At 50.6% G+C, this 20453-nt stretch overlaps 1 protein-coding gene across 1 annotated transcript in view; it reads right to left on the reverse strand.

Moving 5' to 3' along the window:
- GRIK3 (glutamate ionotropic receptor kainate type subunit 3) overlaps nt 1-20153 on the reverse strand; it is a 239646-nt gene extending 219493 nt beyond the window's left edge. The window contains exon 1 of the mRNA XM_030823450.1: nt 19719-20153. Within this exon, the coding sequence (XP_030679310.1) occupies nt 19719-19833 (115 nt within the window). The 5' untranslated portion in view covers nt 19834-20153. The remainder of the gene's footprint in view (nt 1-19718) is intronic.
- Nucleotides 20154-20453: the final 300 nt, after the last annotated feature.

Consider the following 20453-nt stretch of genomic DNA (forward strand, 5'->3'; position numbering starts at 1 on the left):
ATCTCACCTCTTTGATCATCACTCTATATCCAGCACCTAGGAATATGCCTGGCATATAGTAGGTGCTCAACCAATATTTATTGAAGGAAAGAAAGAAGGGAGGAGGAAAAAAAGGAGGAAGGGAGGGATAGGGAGGGGGAAAGAAGCCAGGCAAGGTGAACTGCAGACCAGCTTCTGAGAGCCAGCAAAGACAGATGTATTCCATCTATAGAGTTCCTTTTCTGGCAGATTCTTGGACATCTTTTCATACCTGAATGGAGTAATGAGGTCTTACTACGTGTGCCCCATCTGGTTTCTCCAGGAAAACTCCACCAGGTAACCTGTTGAGCCCCACTCTGTGCCAGGCAGGCACAATCTTAAGCATTTTATGGTACTTATCCAGTAGAAGATATACCACACCCAGTGGCCTCTGCTGGGAAGCTAGAGATAAGCAGAGGCCAGAAACACAGGTTGGGATTAGAGAACAGTTATCCCAATTGGGCTCCTAGGACATTCACACCTGCCATTTTGACTGTGAGGATGCTTTGACTCCCCTGTTCATTTGAGAACTTGGTCATCCCAGTAACAGAACCCATTTAGCCATTTAGCCTCTTTTCTTTTCTTTTCTCATCTCTTCTCTTCTCTCTCTCTCTCTGTTTCTCTCTGTTTTTGTCTCTCTCTCTCTCTCTGTATCTTTGTCTCAATCGCTGGTTCTCCCTTTCCAACTCATTCTTCATCTCTCAAGAAGAATTCACCTACATTGGTTCATTCAGGGGTTAAAACAACAGGGTCAAAATAGCAGGGTCAGAATATCCTGGTCCCATCTCTGCATCAAGAGATTCTGAAGCCTAGGAAACTTCTGCTCGGGTTCTATCTGAGTTGGTGCAGTGGGGAAAGATATTTCTGTCTGCCTTGGGTAGGAGAGAAAGGAAAAGCCACATCTCCCTGGAGACCACGTGCTAAAGCAGAGACCCCAAGGGGCAGACAGCAAAGGGAGCCTGTGGGGATAACTCACACACCCAAAGTAAACCCCAGCAGGCGGGAAAGCAAAGCCAGCCCCAAATGTCAAGAAAGTAAGAGCCCTTATTTTGTCCAGAACTTAATCCACTTGCCTAGAAAGCCGGAGGTTCCGCAAAGAAAACATCTCCCAAATTGATCTGAAGCTTCCCACTGCCACCTGGCTCCAACGGGCTGGCGGAATAATAAAATCTCAGGATTTGAGCAAGGTGGGATTTATAGACACTGTTCTGGGCTGGGGAGCCAGTGCTTTGTTCACTACTAAATCTCCCTTCTGCAGCCACCTCCTGACAATGTCCACAGGGGACTCTTGACGCCGAAGAGCCCACACTCTTGCCACAGGGGCCTCCAGGTCCATAGCCTGGCCAGGGAGAGGGTGCCAAGCACCCTGTTGCTGTCTAGGGTGGGCAGGTCAACCTCTCCCCATTGTCCCCCAACTCCCGCCCCAGCAGAAGGTGGCAGCTTTGCAAAGCCTCCCACACTGCAGTCCAGGAGGGGAATGCGAAGGGGCTTGTGTCTGTGTGGTTTGTTATCCAGGCCCAATTAGTTGCTGGGTCTGTGTTGGAGAGATGGGCCTGCGGCCACTGCGAGGACTACAGGGAGCGAACAAGGACAGAGGTTGTTAAAATGCTCCTGCCAAGCTCTGGCGCCTGCACCATGTCCACACACCTCAAAGACATGGTAATGCAAAATAGACTCACAGCAGATTTCCTGCCCAGCACATTTTAACTGAGCTCTGGGTAATGCCACCCAAGAGACACACAGCAGCAGCTTGTGCCCAGCCAGGCACCAAAGGAAGGAAGGAAGAATCAGGAGTATCCTAAATGTGCCACTGTTCACCTTAAGGTTGGAAGTTTCCCACCTGGCCCCATCCCATCTGTGACTCTGGAATTCATGTTGACTTGTCTGGCACTTATTAATTGCCAATTGTGGGCAATTGTAGGGGCAGCTGCTAGGAATACACAGGGGATTACAGTGGAGTCAGGCAGACAGGAGTTCAAGTCTTAGTGACACCCATCACTTACTCACTCCACTGGGTACCTTCACCTCATTAAGGCTCAGATTCCTTATCTGGAAAGTGGGAATAATTAGACTCACCTTAGGGTTAAATGAGCTCGGAAAAGGGCTCAATAAACAATTGCTGTAATCGCCGCAATAAACAAGAATGGGACAAGATCCCTGCCTCTGAGATGCTCTTTGCCCCTGTGGTAGGTCAGTGGCTCAATGCCTGCGGGGCCAACAGAAACCTAGAGTGAAACAGGGCTGGTGAGAGAAACAAATTTGAAAAAATTGGCCCTCCTAGTCTGTCTTTTGTTTACTCCTGAAAATAGAAACATTTTACTTTTCCTTCTTAACTTTACTGAAAGAAAAACAGCAGCAGCAGGACAGTGGCTGGCCCTGGCACAGGAAATGACTATAAGGAGGGGTGGGGACTGAGGCATATGTGAATGTGGGAAGAGAAGCTGGAAACCCAAAATTTCATATGAAACGTCCCAAGTTTTGAATGTTGGCTGATTCGACTTAAAAAACCAATTAAACTTAAAATTAAAATGATGAGGGTGTGGAAGGGGTCATAACATAGAAATAGAGTTTAGAAAGAGAATTTCTTGAATTCCAAGCAAAGAGGTTAGTCTTCAGAAGAGTGAGACATCAAAAGATGTTGAGGGCCGGGCACGGTGTATCAAGCCTGTAATCCCAGCACTTTGGGAGACCGAGGCGGGTGGATCACCTGAGGTCAGGAGTTTAAGACCAGCCTAGCCAACATGGTGAAACCCTGTCTCTAATAAAAGTACAAAAATTAGCTGGGTATGATGGCACACACCTGTAGCCCCAGCTACTTGGGACAGCCGAGAGGGGAGGATCGCTTGAACCTAGAGGTGGGTGTTGCAGCGAGCCGAGATTGCACCACTGCATTCCAGCCTGGGACAGAGTCAGACTTTGTCTCAAAAAAAAAAAAAAAAAAAAAAAATAGGGAAAAAAGAAAGGTGTTGAGCTAGGCTGGGCGTGGTGGCTCACACCTATAATTCCAGCACTCTGGGAGGCCGAGGCAGGAGGATAACTTGAGCCCAGGAGTTTGAGACCAGCCTGAGCAACACAGGGAGACCCTGTCTCTTTAAAAAAAAAGAAAGAAAAGAAAAGAAAAAAAGGCGTTGAGCTGTTTTCTTTAAAAAGATTTCTAAAAACCATAAACAAGAAGCTTAAGAGTATTCTTCACAACCACTACCAGGCTTGACCTTCCTGGAGTTTGCATAGCCAGGGGCAGGTACTGGCCTTTTCAGGGAGCTTGGAAAACCTGGATTTTTATGGCATCTCTTGCCGCACAGTTGGGCGTGCCTAGAATTTCACAGTGAAAGGAATCCAGGGCCCCTTGATAACACCCCTAGCCAATCTGTGCTTGAGAAGCTGAGGGCAAACCTGAATAGGCTTGTCAAACCTTAGCCAGCTTTGCTTGCTTTTAGCTGTTTTTTTTAAAAAGACTCTCTCCAACCTCACCAGAGATAACACCTCTGACGTATGGATCACAATGTTAACGGTTGCCTACGTTGTTTTTCAGTAATTTAGAGTCTGCTCCTGTCCAGTTCAAACTGAGTGAGACCACTGACCCTTCAACTGGACCTACACAAATGATGGATGGGTAATGAGTCCTCTTTTGATGTCACCGGGCCAAGAGCTCCACCCTCAGGTCACGCTGATGCTGCCATTTTTTTCAGACTGTCCTATGAAGGGCCATGAAGCTTGACTACGCTTGTGCAGAAACTGATTGCCTCACTTCTCCTTACCCCCAATCACCTTTCCCCATGCCTCAGACCACTCTGCTCCTCTATCCCATAAACAATCCTAAACCTCATCTTTGGGAAGGTGGATTTGAAACCCGTTTTCCTGTCTCCTCGCTTGGCTGCCACATGAATAAACCCTTTCTCTGGTGCAAAACTCATCATCTCAGTGATGGGCATACTGCACGGTGGGCAAAACAGGCCTGGTTCGGTAACACTAGAATCTGGCCCATAATAGGAAGCCCACTAGGCCCCAAGGCATCTTACTGAATCTTTAAAGAGGACTGAATATGGATAGCTGGTATTGAATCAAAATCTGCCTTCTTGGACCATCACTCACTGGCCCCGATTCTACTGGGACCTGTAACACCAGATCTGCTCCTTCTCATACACCGCAACCCTTAGAGATTTAGAGATGGCCACTCCCACCTGCATGCCTCCAAATTCTGGTCTCTGAGCACTCTTTCTGGTCCTTTGTCTCTATAAACTGTACAATGGGGACAGAGCTTACTGCACCTCATTTCTCTCTGGCAGAGCAGAGACTAATAAGGAGAAAGCATTAATATTTTTGCTGAAGAGCCCCTGACCCTCCTTAACCGCAGGCCTCAGATCCAGGATCGGGTAGCAAAGTCACTTGTAGAAAAAGCCACCTTTTGCCAGATGAGTCAGGCTCAAAAGCTGTCTGCCATCACACAGCCCCAGGGGGAGATTGATGCCTGCATTGATGGATCACTCCAATGTATTAGGTAGATAAAGAAATTGATTATTCCATAAATCATTGTCTCCATGAAAAAAAAACTCCAATTTTTTAAAAAAGAAAATATTATAAATCTACCCAGGCCCCCATGAGCAAAAGTACACCATTTCAATTTAATTGCCTGAGAACCTCTTTGCTGCAACCCCAGAAAGTAAAGCTCCTGAAGCGACTGACTTCCAAGCTAGATGTTCCCTCCCACCCTCCAAGAACAGCCATGTCCAGGAAAATCCACGGACGAGATGGATTTACACTGCATCAGGAATGATCTGGGTTAGCCAGAAAGAAGAATTTCCTCACCAGAGGAGACAGACTGTGTCCCTTGGAGACTTACAGATTGGATACTAACCCCTTCCTTTACCTTTCACCCCCCTACTTACACATGCATCCATCCATCTAGAAAAGTTAAGGTTCAGTTCTGCTAAAAGACAGGGAACTGGCCAAAGTGAACCCTGGAGGGGGATAAATGTGACAGCTCAGGGATGAAAGAACACTCTCAGAACAACATAAGTGATGAACTGATTTAGAAGGGGCAAGGGCAGGAAGGATGGCAGGAGTGAAGGGTGAGATGGAGATGCAGCCTCCCTGCCAACTCGACTGTGCGACTTTCAGTTTGTCTCTTCATCTCTCTGAGCCTCATTACTCCTCCCCAGGACTCCAGGGAATGAGGAAGATCCAAGTGCAAGGCTCTGGTCTAAACTGTACATACAGAAATGTTCAAGGAACCATGGCTATTTCTAAAGGTCACCTAACTGGACCTACCATGGGGACATTCAAATATCACCAAGCCCAGGAGTGCTGTTTCATTGCCCCCGCATCCTGGAGCCCCCGCAAATCCCCTGACCCTATGTACTTTGCAGTACACAGAGTGGGTGCTCCATAAATGTTTGGTGAATCAATGAGTCAGCCCAGAACCCATGTGAAAAAGACAGGAAATAAACACAAAATTACAAACAGCATAAAAATAACCACAATTTCCAAAGCAGATTTTTCTGATTCTGCGAATCCAAGCAGGAGCATCAAAAAGCCCAAAATCTCCTCATACTGAGATATCTTCAGCCAGAGCCCCTGAAGTAGCCCTCACTTTGTAGCTACCATAGCTCACTTCCTCCCTGACCATCCTGGATTTTTCTATTTGCTGTGTGACGTCCAAGATGCCATCTTACCTCTTAAATCCTTGGGGTCCATTTGCCTAAACCTCACTTCTTGTTCAGAAGCAAATTCCTCAGAGGCAAGTGAAACAATTCCTCTGACTCTGTCATTCTAACACGCTTCACCTTCTCTGGTCCTTTGAGCTCTAGTCCAGGTGTTCCCAGCCAACTCTCCATATCCCAATGATGGGTAAAAGTGCACCATTTCTCTGAGAAACACTGAGGTCACTCCTGGCACGACTTTTCTGTCTGGGAAAGGCTTTGTCAATGCCCACCCCCACCACAAGCCTTCCCAGACACATCCAGGTGGTAGAGCACCTGGAACCGCTGGGGTTGTTTGGGGAATGCCACCAAGCTGTGACACATTTAATTCCCATCACCTGAATGAGGAATAATTTTATTTACTAGCAGAAAATATGGCTCTATTATAGGTATGCAGGTCTCCACAACTCAGGAAATAATAACACACAAACTACTTTTAAGAAATCACATTTAGCAGGATAAAAATACAGAACACAATCTTACTTACAAAATGCGACGTGAAAGATGAGGCTGACAAGCCAAGCCAAGATGCTTGGTATCAGGTGTGATATTTGACAATGGAATGCTCACTCATTTTGTCATCTGCTGCTGCTCCCTAGCAGACAAGCCATACAAGGCACCAAAGGTTTAAGAACAATTTATGTGGAAGGGGGAAAAAAAAGGAAAAAATTCCATCTATTACCTTGATTTTCTTTTGCCATGCATTATTCTATTTGAACAACCACAAATAACAGTTCTTACTGGCCTACCAGAGTTCTAAAGGAATAGCATTTGAAAAAAAGAATGCCTGTTTAGCAAGACCTTACAGTAACCACACCACCCATACTAGAAGAGCCAGCGTGCAGATGGCGCCACCCGCTACCCCTGGCCCTGGCTGCTCTCCGTGGTGCTGAACACAGAGGTTGGGGTGACCCTCAGTCTCCCTGGCTCTTGCTGAACCACACGGTGCATCTGTTATTTACGACTTTTTCTAAACACATACGAATCCAATTCGTATTTCTCTCGCAGTGTGGAAAAGTGTTTCAGAGGTTGGTTTTTCCACACTGGAAAAGTCTAGGCTCTTTTGCTCTCTTAAGACGGCAAATGTAAAACTTCAAATTCGCAAGTGTGTGTGTGTGTGTGTGTGTGTGTGTGTGTGTGTGTGAATAGGAGGGTAGATCAGGTTTTCTTAATAGGATGAGGGTCAGAGGACCCATACGTTTGTCTGTTTCTTTTCCCATGGCTCACCAAGGGACATGCCACAAGTCATTTTCTCTTTTCTGTCTTCAGCATCCCAATCCATGAGAGAAAAAAAATGGGGACAGGTAGTGCTCCTGTAGCCCTAGCATTTGGGGTGCCTCCATTTGTGTTCTGTTTCTTCCATGGGCTCAGAGACCACCAAACGAGATTACCTTGCTGGCCTGGCTTCCTCAAGCACTGAAAGATTTCCTGGATCCAGAAGGAAGATGCGAGGCTCTGCTTCTCTTGCAAGAAGACAAGGATTCAATTTCTCTGCTCAACTCTCCCCCAGCCCACAGTCCCCATGGACCAGCCATAATTCAGCTAAACCTGAGAGTTCACCCATATTTTATTTACTGATTCAATGTTACCAGACAAGTAAAATAGACGGCTGTCACCTCTATTAAACTGGGCAAGAAAAATGGTCATGTAGGCAACAGGCTTCTTCTGCTTATGATGTATCATGTTTCCCCAGGGAGGGAAGCAAGAAAAGGGGGGGGGCCTGGCCTCAGGGGAGAGCTCAGTTCTGTTCTGTTCAGGAGGGAAAGCTCAAAGCTCCATCGCAAACCTGTGCGATCCTCACTCTCAGACACATCGGTACGATAGACAGATCAGCCCAGTCAGTCAGGAATTGGGACCAGCCTTTAAGTCCTCAGTTTCCCCACTGATACAAAGGAAAGTCACTACTCACTCATCAGGCTTGGGATAAAGAAAGACTGTTGAGCCCCAATTTGAGAAGTCTGTGCTAGAGAAGCAAACTTCCATATGGTCATCTCCTACAAGGACACAAACACACGTGCACACACGCACTTTCCCCAGAACCTGGTGTGGAGGATGCATATATTCCCAGGGCTAAATGGCCTCCATTGACTGTCTATACAGCCTACGTTAACTGTCAACACCTCTGCTTTACACCAAGCTGTTATGTAGACCAGTTGTCTACATATCCTTGCAGGAGCCAGTGATATGGTAAAGACAGAAAAAGGAGAGACCTGACCTATGATGGGCAGCAGAGCAATGGCCCAGCCACAGTTCTGCCTGACAGCTGTCCTGAGTGCCCAGCCTATTAACGACAGCACAGCAGAAGTTCTCTTCCTTGGTTCAGCTCCCAGAAAGAGCAGATGAGATACTGAGGGGCAAGTGGGAAGGAGAGAAGAGTGAGGTCAGAAAAGGAAAGAGGACTGTGATTTCTCCTCCAGTCTCTTCTTTAAGAAGACAGTTTGTCTCTCTCAAGAAATTCATCATGATAGGAACAAGACAATGAATGTAAAGTCCAATCCTAAGCTTGAGAAAGAAGGGCTCACTCCCACAAATATTCCAGCTCTGCCCAAAAGACTAAATCTAAAAGGTCCTGGCACAGAAAAAGTTGCAGAACTGGTGTGTCAGAAGACCACTATAGACACCATGAGCACTTTGACTTCGTGGAAGAATCTAAGAACATCCTTCACAAAATCCTCATTGACAAAATGAGGATTGAGTGTTGAGCTGCACGCCAGGGCAGTCAGGTGGACTTATATTCAAACGACCATATTCACCATTGCATTCATTTATTCAACAAATATTTATTAATTATCTACTAGAAGTCCCGCACTGTGCTAGAAGCACTGGATAAAGTGGTGAACAACTTGGCTATGGCCCATGCCGGTACAGCACTTATCTCTAAAGTAACTAAGAATTATAATACAGCAAGTGCTACAACAGGAAAAGTAGAGGGTGCTGTGGGACTCAGAAGGGGATGGAGGTTGAGAAACGCTTCCTGGAGGAAAAGACATGTTCATTGAAACCTTAGTATGAGTAGAAGTTGGCCAGAAAGAAATGGAGTGCAGGCTGGGCGCAGTGGCTCACGCCTGTAATCCCAGCACTTTGGGAGGCCATGGTGGGCGGATCACGAGGTCAGGAGTTCGATACCAGCCTGGCCAACATGGTGAAACCCCATCTCTCCTAAAAATACAAAAATTACCCAGGCGTGGTGGCATGCACCTGTAGTCCCAGCTACTTGGGAGGCTAAGGCAGGAGAATTGCTTGAACCCAGGAGGCAGAGGTTGTGGTGAGCTGAGATCATGCCACGGCACTCCAGTGTAAGCAACAGAGTGAGACTCTGCCTCAAAAAAAAAAAAAAAAAAAGAAGAAAGAGACAAAGAAAAAGGAAAGAAAAAAGAAAAACGGAAATCCAGTGCAGAGTCCCAGAGTGTGGGGGACAGCACAGTGCCTTCTGGGGACTTATCTAAGTCCGTGTTCAAGGCAGTGGATCAGAGAGGGTGAAGCAAGGAGGGACAGTCCATGAGTCCAGAAATGCCAACCATGGCAGATCATAAAGGGCCTGAGGGCATAAGGAAGCTAGGGGAATTCTGAAGCTCGTTGAAGTGTAGGATAGTGGATCCAAGACCATCTGAATAAAACCATCAGACTCTGACATTGCTTATTTCCTGCTTAATGTGTTTATGGCAGACCTGGCTGAAGGGAGGGAGGATATGTTTATCCCAGGCTCAGATGGCATAAAGCATGCCAGACATCAGAATGGGAATCCCCAAAAGCTTCACTATTCAGAACAGTGATTCCCAACCCCAACCATACTATAGGCTAATAACCATTTAACCTCTCTACCACAGACCCCAGGAGGGAGGCAGGGGTTAGAAGAAGAGGCTGTAATCCATACCTGCTTTCCAAGCATGGAGACATGGTAATAGGCTCTGGTGGTCCAGAAACAATGAGTAAGAATAACTGCCTGAAGGTTCAATGATAGAACTTACTGGGAGATAAATGATAGGTTCTGCCTTTAGGCTCAAAAGATCAACTACCAAAGGGAGGATGAGAAAAGTTATAGATCAGCAGCAATACTTGTGGAAAAGACCTCATGATCTCATGAGAACACCAGCTTAGGATAAATCAACAGTCTGAAATGGCGGCTAAAAAGCTTGAAACGATCTGGGGTTGTATAACTAGACACCAAAGCTGAGATCTGAGGAGGTGGTGATCTTACTGGTTTCAATAAATAAGGAGCACTGTGGTCATCTCTTGACACCATGCTGGAGGAATTAAGCCTCTTCAGTCTGAAGAAATAAATGCCTTTGTGTTTCTGCAGAGCTCTAGTGTAGGACAGGGAACAAACTCAAGCCAGAGTCAGTGGGCACGGTGATCATGATAGTAGGAGTAACAGACAACATTTATTGAGTGCTTACCATGGCTGTGTTCTAAGCACTTCATATGCATTAACTCACTCAATCTTTACAAAAACCCTGTGAGGCAGGTACAACTATTATTATTATTATTATTATTATTATTATTTTGAGATATTAAATACTTTGCTCTTGGGAGGCTGAAGTGGGCAGATGACAAGGTCAGGAGTTCGACCAGCCTGGCCAATATGGTGAAACCCCATCTCTACTAAAAATAGAAAAATTAGCCGGGCATGGTGGCGGGCACCTGTAGTGCCAGCTCCTCAGGAAGCTGAGGCAGGAGAATTGCTTGAACCCGGGAGGTGGAGGTTGCAGTGAGGTGAGATTGTGCCACTGCACTCCAGCCTGGGCAACAGAGCAAGACTCCGTCTCAAAAAAAAAAAAAAAAAAAAGAGTTTGCTCAAGATTACACAGGTGGGAAGTGAGGGAGGCAGCCTTCAATCTCAGGCTGTTAGAATCTATGAGCCTATCCTCAAGATTAGATTGAGAGCTAAATGCACTGAGAGCTTCGTTTTCACCAGGCATGTTAATTCTCACAATAATCTCATGAGGTGAAATCTGCTATTATCCTCATTTTACAGGTAAGGAAATCTAGACTTAGAGAAAGTAAGTGACTTACCCAAAGTCACACAGCCAGGAGGGAAGGGATCAAGAGTTGAAACTCAGACAGAGGAATTTCAAACCCACACTCAGACCCCAGTTATATTGCCCTATATATAATATATATGTGCAGGGAGACACACGTTAGCTTTCTAGAGGAAAATTTGCAACAAAGATTAGCCTGGGCAAAACATCTGCAGTAAAGAATGGGTGGGGCCTAAAATTGGTGAGCTTCCCATTACAGGCGGCATTCAATCAGAGACTGGCTATCCACCTGTATGTAGTGGGGTCCTCCACTGACCTAGAACAGCAGTTCTCAAAGTGTGGCTCCCAGATGAGTGGCATCATCATGATCTGGGAAACTGTTAAAAAGGCAAACACTCAGGCCTCACCCCACACCCACGGAATCAGAAGCTCTGCGGATGGGGCCCAGCAATCTGCATCTTGACGAGTGCTTTGGGTGATTCTGGCCCATGCTAATATTTGAGAACCAGAGGCCTAGAATGACCCCCGGGGTTCTTTTCAACCTAGATTATTTGATTCTTCACCATAGACAGGAAATGTGATGCCTGGAGCCCTGGAAAGTCCTTGGCTCCCCGCTCCTGTTTTTCCGCCCAATTGGGCAGCTTTTTGGAATAGCATATTTAGTTCTGCAAAGCAGATGCAGAAAGGCTTTGCAGAAGTCTCCCTCATTCCCATATTTAAAGAGCTCATCCCTGCAGTTGTTCTGAGAACTCCATAAACCCCCTTCCATGGGCAGCCTGTCTGCATCAGTCCCTTTAATAGTGTAAGACTTAATTGTCTCCTATGGATTGGAAGCCTCTTAATACAAACCAGAATCTTAGTTCCTTCTTGCTGCTTTTCCCCCCTCTGCTATCCTTAACTACCATTCAGCATGGCACCAAAGCATTTGGAGTTGAAACCACCACTCCCCCAGTATCTCACTCCATTTCATTATCTCCGATCTGTATGATCACCATGGGGACTCTCTCCTCCCTGCCTTTTGCCTCTGTCCTCATTACCTGCTGTCTCCTAGGACAGCTAAAGTGTCTATCCCCTAGGGCCTCTAGCCTCAGACCCTCTCTAGTCTCCAGTGGCCTGCCCAGGAGGCAAGATTGTACTCCCCATCTGAGAAGGGCTGATCAAGACTCTCTGGACCAGCCCCTTAAGAACATCCCATAACCAGGGTCTTCCCAGCTCTGAACATATGCAAAATGCATTTTAATCAAAATGCTGCAAAATCAGGGAAGAACAAGCACCCCATAAATAATGGGCCAGGTGGTGTCTGGGAGCTGACATTATGAGCCTCCAAGAAAGGGTACCTCCGTTGCTCCCTAGCACAGTGAATAATTGGTACAGACTGCTAGGCCCACCAACTCCAGTGCAGGGCCCATGGGTATGTGAGCAATGGGCATATGCCATGTATGAGGCTGCATCGAGTATGGGGCACTAGGGGTTAGCACAAAGCCAAGGGCACATGAGATGCAGACAGCCTCAGAGCTGAGAGTCGGTGGAGATGTGGCCCCACCTTGGGGAACCCTCTTTTTTCTCCTAAAATTCATTAAGCATCAGGCACTATGCAAAGAGCTTTACATACTTTATCTCCTTTAGTCCTCACAATAACCCTATGCAGACAATACTGTAAGGGTCAACCACAAGATTTTTATAGGTCAACAATAGCTGCACATGGTTCAACCTAACGTTAATACTTCTGTTTTATAGATGAGGAAATGGAAGCTCAGAGGTGTGGTGACTTCCCCAAGGTCACACAGCAAGTACACATTGGACTCATGTTCAAAAATAGATCCACCACATTTCATCAGACCCAAGACATGCCATTCTTTCTTGGAGTGCCAAGAAAGAAAAAATTCTGCAAGTAAACTTAGACATGACATGTGAGACACGAGCTGATGTCAGAGATATGAAAATGTGAAAAAAAAATCCCATCTTAGAATCAATGAAATATATTATTGATTCCAAAAAAAATCATTCTGCTTCTTGGAAGTGATAGGGGAGAGATGGCCTGAGACACCCTTGGGTAGCTCCTTGTCTAGTGGGGGAGGCACGATGCACATGCATTAGAGAAAGCCTAGGCACCGACTCACCCCCAGAAAACCATGGCCAAGGTCAATACTATTAGTAAACAAGGCATAAAGGTCAAAGGAAGCAAGGAGAAGGACCTGGGCAGCTGAGCTGTGACTAGGGAGAGGCAGTGTGGACCCTGGAGGTGATTTCCAAAGGAAATAAAACAAAAGAAGGAAGGGCAGATGGCTCTAGGGGCATGGCTGCTATGAAACGTGGCTATGAGAAACAAAAGAAAATCTGAACAAACCGTTGTCCTCAAACCCAGTCCCCCGGCCCTCAATTTGGTCTCATCTCTCCAAATCATGCTCAGTTAGGATTTGTCTCTGGAGCACAAAGATAAGGGGGAGGAAAAGCATACTCCAGAAGCAAATTCAGATGCTGGGCCAGGGCCAGGATTTAAGGAGGCGCCCCCTCTCATGGTCAGTCATGCAAGCAAAGGGTCCTCATTTGAGGGCCTCCTTAGAGTTGGCTCCCTGGAGGTCTCCCTAGCATCACCCTATGCCCAGCCCTGTGCACAGACTCCTCCAAGGGCAAAAAGAAACGCTCAACTGTGGACAGCATGTGAGCTTTTTTGAAAAGACATCACGCCTATTTAACCCAATGGGCAGTATCATCCCCATTTTACAGATGGGGAAATGGAGGCCCTGGAAAGTAACGTAACCCTTCTGACCATGCCTGTCTCAAATCTGTCACCTTTGTAGTGACTTTGGGCAGTGCAGCTTCCCCTCACTTCCAGAACAGCTCAGTCCCTGGCAGCCACCATTATCCCAGGCTCCCCTGGCCCCCTGGGAGAAGGAATACCACAGACAGAGAAGGGTAAGTCTGGGTTTGCCTTTGCTCTTGTAGACAGAATGGTGGATTAGGAAGACTCTTGCATCCAGGTCCCCATGCCCAACCCACGGTGTCTGTGACACAGCAACACATATTCCAGGACCCAGAGGCAGCAGGCCCAATTTAGAAGGTCAGGATGTGACTCTTGCTTAAAAATAGAACGACCATAAAAACCTATTAGCCTTGAAGGGATGTTGGCAAGAAGGAACAGGACTGAGGAAGGAAAAAGGGAAGTGATGGAGGGAAGGAATAACAAAGACAGCTAATTCTCCAAACACCTACTCTTTCCAGGTCACTGGGTGAGGAGGATGGAGGTGAAGGAGACACAGACACGAGGCCCTTGGGTTTCCTCAAGGCTTTGACAATGTCTTTGAGGACAGCCTGGTGGTTCCAATGGGGACATGTAGACTAGAGACCCCAGAACAGCGGGATCCCTGTAGGTGAACTGGCCTCACCCAAGGGTGAATCCGTCCATTATTTAGGGCTTAGATTAAAGCCTCAAGCAGAGTCCAGAAGCCAGGATAATGTGGGATGTAGTACTTGGAAGGATATGTGTTGGTAGGAAGGCTGGGAAAGACCATCCACACCTGTGCCCTGGAGGAGGCAAATCTGCCACACAGCTCATCAGCAAGGCCAGTCTGACACTGAAAACTAACACTGGTGGAATTCAGCGTGGTAGAGCCCAGATGGTCATCCTCCCAGAGCAGGACCAACGCAGCCCAGCCAGTGAGACCTCACTCAGCAACCAGAACGGAGAGTGGGGGTAGGGGCACCACGTTCAGCCCCTTTAAAAACTGTTTCTTGCCATCTCCAGATGGCACAGCCAGCTAAAAGCACGGGATCCAGAGGCAGGCACACCATACTTCTTAGCCCACTTCTACCGCTCACTGGCTGTGTGTGATCTTGGGCAAGTGACTCCACCAAGCTTAGTTCCCTCACCTGTAAAATGGGATAACGCCTGTAAGTTGTGAAGGCTACCTAAGATGAAGAGAAAAGCCCTACGGCTCCATTTATTGAGCACTTACTATTTACCCACACTATGAGTCATTGTTTGAAAAGCATTTGGCACAGTGCTTAGTGGCTAATAATTGCACAATAAATTGGGGCCATCGTATTGTCGTTGTCATTGTTGTTTCATTATTTTGATTTTGCTCCAGTCCCAGGTGGGGGCCCCGGGCAGAAGACACTGCGGTGGCCGTCTCAGCACAGGCACACTGCCCTCTGGTGCTGCTGCTGGAGAATCAGCACCTGGGAGAAGAGCGACTCCAGGAATCAAGCCCACAGCCAAGGCGCCAGCCCCATCCGCATCAGCTCCATTTCCATACCAGGAAGGCCCTTAGTGCATCTGTCTTCCCAGAGCTGCAGCCCTACCACACTGGCCTCTGGAGGATAAGCGAGTGCCTGCTGGGTGCTAGCCTCAACGAGGGCCCTGCTCCTGCAACATCGGTCCTCTCTGTTGCCAGGTGGGGTGTGCAGAGCCTCCCAGTTCCTCTCCGTGCTGCCCAGTGGAGTGAAGCATCTGCTCTTTCAGTTCCCTCTGGAAGGTCCCGAGCAAGCAAGGCAAGCCAGACTGCAGCTGCGAAGAAGAAACAGGGGCAGCTGCTGTGGCAAGTAGAGGAGGCGCCACCTCAGCAGACCAGAAACACAGTCCCAGTCACTGAGCTCCAACAGGTCTCCTGCTAAAAGAACCCTCTTCACCAAGCAGGCCTGCAGTCTGTCCTGCATATGGCCTTATACTTCTCTCAAGAGGAGGGGTAGTTCCACAGCCCACGGGGGCATCTGTGCTTCCTCCCCCATGGAGGGGACTGTTTCCTGGGGCAGGCACAGAGTGCCTGCGGGAACGTGGGGATTCAGGAAGGCTTACAGGCCCCACAAAGGATCCTAAAAGCCACTAGGCAGCTTGCATTTCTGGAGGGGTCGGAGGCAGCTTGCATTTCTGGAGGGGTCGGGGATAAAGAGCCACCCGCAAAGCCCTTTCAAAACAGCGCACGAGCTGGACTTCTGAGGTCAGCCATCCTGCCGGCTACAGGACGATGCAGGTGACCTTGGAAGAGCCTAGTGAGGCCAGGGTGCCTGGCTCACCTTGCATAAACCACCTCTAAAGACCCTAGGTCATTCTGACGTCAAAAGACTGTGTAGCGCAGTGCGAGGCAGGCATCAGGAAAAAAATTAAACTTCAGTTGAGAAGGAGGAAAGCCGGGGCTGACAGCAGCAGCTGGGCTGAAAAGTGGAGGTAGAAATTCCTCAAGTTAATGCTCTCTAAGGCCCTGCGGGCCACTCCCAGGTCTTGTCTGAAGCTATTTACTTCCAGGGGGGAAAACCCTATTGATCTTCATTCAGCTGCTGTCTGCTCCTACAAGGCAGCGATGTTTCAGCGCATCACCAGTCACTGCGAGAAATTTCTCATTGTTTTACACACAGCGGCTCCCAAACTCAAGAGATGAATGTTTAGGATAATTTGGGTGAACCGGTCATAGGAGTTACAGATGAGGCCGGTTTGGGAACTCTGAGGGAGGCGGCGTCTCTCCCCAGGGATCGGCTGCTGTTGCCTGCTGGGCCCCTGTACATTCAGGAAACTCAGGACCTTGCAGCTCAGTTCTGCTCTATCTGTAGATGCTCAGAGTCCAGAGCTGGGCCAACCTTTCCTTTTCCCCGCCCCCCCCTACACACCTGCTTTATGTCTCTGCAGTCATTTGGCTTCAAACCTCCCCACTGGCTGGCTGGAGATTGCCACCATCCACTTGAACTCCTCAACACACAGAAGAGCTGGCCAGGCTTCCCCAGCTGCTGCCACCACCGTCTAGTTCCCTTTTCAAATTCCAGGCTGGCCCTCAATCCTACATATGCCCGTAACATGAGGGGAGAACTCACCATGAGACCTACAATGGCATAACAGTGCCCGCCAGCCTGCACTAAAGGGAACTTTGAAACCACAGAACATACGAACCATTAAGGCCAGCCAAATCATTTACAGATGGAGAAACTGAGGCCTGGGGTGACAGAGAGAGGTGTGATTTGATGAAAATGGCCCAACAAATTGGTGGCGGATGCAGCAGAAAACCCAGACCTCCTGGCTCCAAGTCCAGCAGCCCCTCCACTACAGCTTTGGGGTCAGGCAACCTGGAAATTCAGGTCCCCACGGGAGGTCACTGAAGCCCGTTTGGCTGAGAGAATCTATGCATTAAACTGCCTTCCACAAGTTAAGACTGGGATTCATCCAAACAATAACAACGATGATAATAATAATAAAATGCCAAACAATATGCCTTGAAAACCTTCAATGAACAACATTTGATAATCATACACAGAATACATCTTCCACATATTCACATAAAATAATCAATGATCATTTTTTCCCGCAGACTACAATCCAATTATTCTCTCTCCCTTGCTCTCTCCCTCACTCTCTTTTGTTACTTGCAAACCATCCAAGCAATCAATGCCTTGACCTCTCCTTCTGATAGACACAATTACAAAAAGACAGAGCAATGCAATTCATCTATTCAAGACAGATTGTTTGAACACTCTGTCACACTGCTGAGCTATCCATCTCCTTGTCTAAGAGGAAATTTCAGCCCCCAAAAGAGGCACAAAGAGAGGGGGCGGGTACGATGCTCCTCAGCCCAGAGAGCCCCTCTCGCACCTGCAAGAAAGCCCTCTCCAGGCTGGTGCTCGGCGATGCCTGGCTGCTGGAGAAGCATTCCGCTCCAAGCTCAGCCGGCTCAGGTGCCAGTCTTGAGAACCAGAAGCACCTAGCACACTCCAGAGGGCCTCAATTCCTATAGCCCCAGCCAGAACCCTGAGATCCCAGCGATGGGGGGGATGGGAAAAGGGAGATGGCACCGGGCCCAGCCAAGGTGATGTGTTTGGATTTTAGCATGAGATTCTCTCTCTCTCTCTCTTTCTGTCCATGTCCACTGTAGCTCCCTGGCTCCAGCTGGGATTCAAGCAGGGGCTCAGAAGGACAGAAACTCAGCTCCCCAGGAAGCTCCAGAGAAGCCCAGAGGCCTCAGAGTCCTCCCATCCTCCGCCCAAACTGGCACAGCTCTGGCGGTCACGTTTGGCGCAGGCACAACACCCCAGTCCATGGGCTGAGAATCAAATGGGGCAGGGCTCTTGGATATAAATGACCTGGGCTGACACGCTAATTAATCCTGGGGCTTAATACGAAGAAGATGAGAAGAGAGGAGGGCTCTGCCATCCTTTAATTGCATTATTACATGCTGAACCCAAGAAAGGGCGGGCAGGCTTGGGGATGCTCTTCCTAAGGGCTGGGAGGAACTCCCTAACCCATTCAATTACACAGTAAGGATACATCATCCTGCGCCTTCCCAGCTTATCCCTCTGAGGCTGCCCTTTCGGTAGCCTGTCTTTCTGGGCCTCCAAAGACTTCCATCCCTGAGGCTGGGCTGGGAGCACACCCATCCCACCCCTGTGGAGGAAGGACCAAGGAAGAGGGAACTGCAATCCGTGCGATGGGCAAATAGCACCCTCTCAGTCCCCCCACTTTTTTCCCCAAGGACACCCTACGACGCAGGCCCCCAAAAAAGCAGAGGGGAGGAGACAGGGAATAAAGGAAGTGCTGGTCCATTACTGGGGGGGAGGGGGGGGGTTCCTGCCCCTGGAATGGTGCCAAGCTGGGCTTGGGGCAGGCAAAGGCACAGAGATAGAAGACATTTCGGTTGTCAGGAGCAACCAGCCTGGGCTGCAAAGGGTTAAGCCTGACCATAAGGGCTGTCCCCAAATTCCCCTCCCGTGCCTGGCCTCCTCTGCCTCCGGTGCTGGTGTTTGCCTGCCAGGGTCCTGGGCATGGACCGAAAGATCTCAGCGTGGGCAGAGCTGAGGACTGTGCTCTGCCCCATCCAGATGGTATTCAAGAGAGTCTGGCTCCCGGGCGGCCACCCAGGAGGAGACCCACCCGCTAGGTTTCTGACCGCCTCCTAGGAAAATCTCAAGTACGGAAACCAAGCCCGACACCGGTTCCGGCACCTCTTTCACGCCGCTGGCAGCCCAAGGTCCGCCCTGAAGAAGAACTGTAGAGGAGGAAGGTGGCCCTGGCTCGGCGGAGTCCGGCTCTCCTGGTGCCAGGCGCTGGTGCTGGCGCCGAGTGAACCCAGGCGGCCCAGGTGTCCGGCCTGGCGGCGGACGCAGGGCCCGCGGTGATGGCGGCTCCGTCTTAGCCCGGCCAGGCCCAGCCCTGCCGGTCGCTGGCCCGGGACACGCGCGGCGCTCAGGCCTGCAGGGTGCCTTGGGCGGTCACAACAAAGTTAAAGCCCGGAGTAAGAGTCTCCGGGCGAGAAGAGACGCGGAGAAGCCGGAGCCTCGGAAAGCCGCGCGCAGCCCCGCCAGCTGCGGAGGAATTTGGGCTAACTTTAAAAACCGCTGGCGTCCTGGGCCGCCTGCTCGGGCCGCGCTGGGCGGCCTCCATCGTCCCTTCCCTCTACCTGCGCTGCCCCGGGCGGGAGAGAGGCCTTGGCCCCGAGGGACCAACTGCAGCGGGCAGCGGGGGCCTGCTCCCCCCACCCCCGCCCCATGGCACGGGGCTGAACCGGTACCACCGAGGCCAAGGGCGACCACCAGGAGAGAAGACCGGCTGCCCTCGTCATGCGAATCTGTGCCCTGCGACATCGCTGCGGCCGCTCGAGCTATGCCAGAGGTGGGGACGAGGGGCCCGCGGGAAGTGAGGTGGGCAGAGGAGAGAAGTTGGCGCCTTCCCCGGGGTCCCCACTCTGCGGAGAAGCCCGATCGCAGAACTCGGTCGGCTGCGGTTCATGCTGGCAGTCACCGCGAAATGCGCCCGCGACTCGGGATCGCACTGGAAACCTTCGCCACACTCTGCCAGGTCTGACCTCCCAGGGGCGCGCCAAGGGCCCCTCGCCCACTGCGGCCCGGCGGCCTCCTCCCCAATAAGTAAGGCCCGTGACCCCGACTCTGTAACTTTGTCCTCACAGGGACGAGCTCCTGGTGGTCACCGACCGGCTCAGCAGCTCGGAGAGAGGTTAGGAAAATCTCTCCGGAACGCGTTCGGAGGCCCCCCCATTCCCGCCCCCGCCCGGGCGCACGGAGACCCCCGGCTCCTGGGAGCCCTTACCGATCCGGATGACGTGGGGCATCCCGCGCGAGTCCGGGATCCAGAAGGCGCACACGAGGAGCCCGGCCCAGTATTCCCAAACCAGACTCCGGAGGCGCCGCCAGGGAGCGGTCATCGTTGGGCGCCGCCGAGCGTGCCCGGGGCGCGGCCGTGGCGGGCTCCCTGGGGCGGCAGCTCTAGGCGCGGGCGCGCAGCAGCCCCGAAGGCGCCGCCTGGCCCAGCCGCCCGGCTCCCGAGCGCCGCTGCGAGTGGGGGGCGCCCCGCGGCGCCGCGCACATCTTACTGGGGGGCCGCCCCGCCGGCGCCCGCCCCGCCTGGCTGCCGCCCACGGGCTGCCCGCGAGCTAGGCTCCTGGGCTCCGCCCGGGCTCCGCTCGGACTCGGCTCCGGCTCCGGCTCCGACTCGCGTCGGCTCGGCTCCCGCGCGGGCTCCCACCTGCCCCGGCTGCCGGGCGCTGGCGGGCGGGCTGCACGCGTCTCCGGCCGCTCCTCCTCCAGCCGCCGCCGATGCTATCGCCCGGGCTCGCACAAAGCCCCGGAGTGGAGTTGCACGCGCGCACACTCTCCCTCCCAGCCCCCTCCCCTGCGCCCTGCCTCCCGCCTCCCGCGCCGCCCGCCGCCCGCGCTCCCTCCGCGCACTCCCCCGCGCACACACACTTCACACTCACACCCGCCGAGGCGCACACTCGCGCGCTCACACCTGCGCGGGGGGCGGGGAAGGGGACCCTGGCCCCAG

This window comes from Nomascus leucogenys, chromosome 12 (genome assembly GCF_006542625.1).
Source record: "Nomascus leucogenys isolate Asia chromosome 12, Asia_NLE_v1, whole genome shotgun sequence".
NCBI classification, from domain to species: Eukaryota; Metazoa; Chordata; class Mammalia; order Primates; family Hylobatidae; genus Nomascus; species Nomascus leucogenys.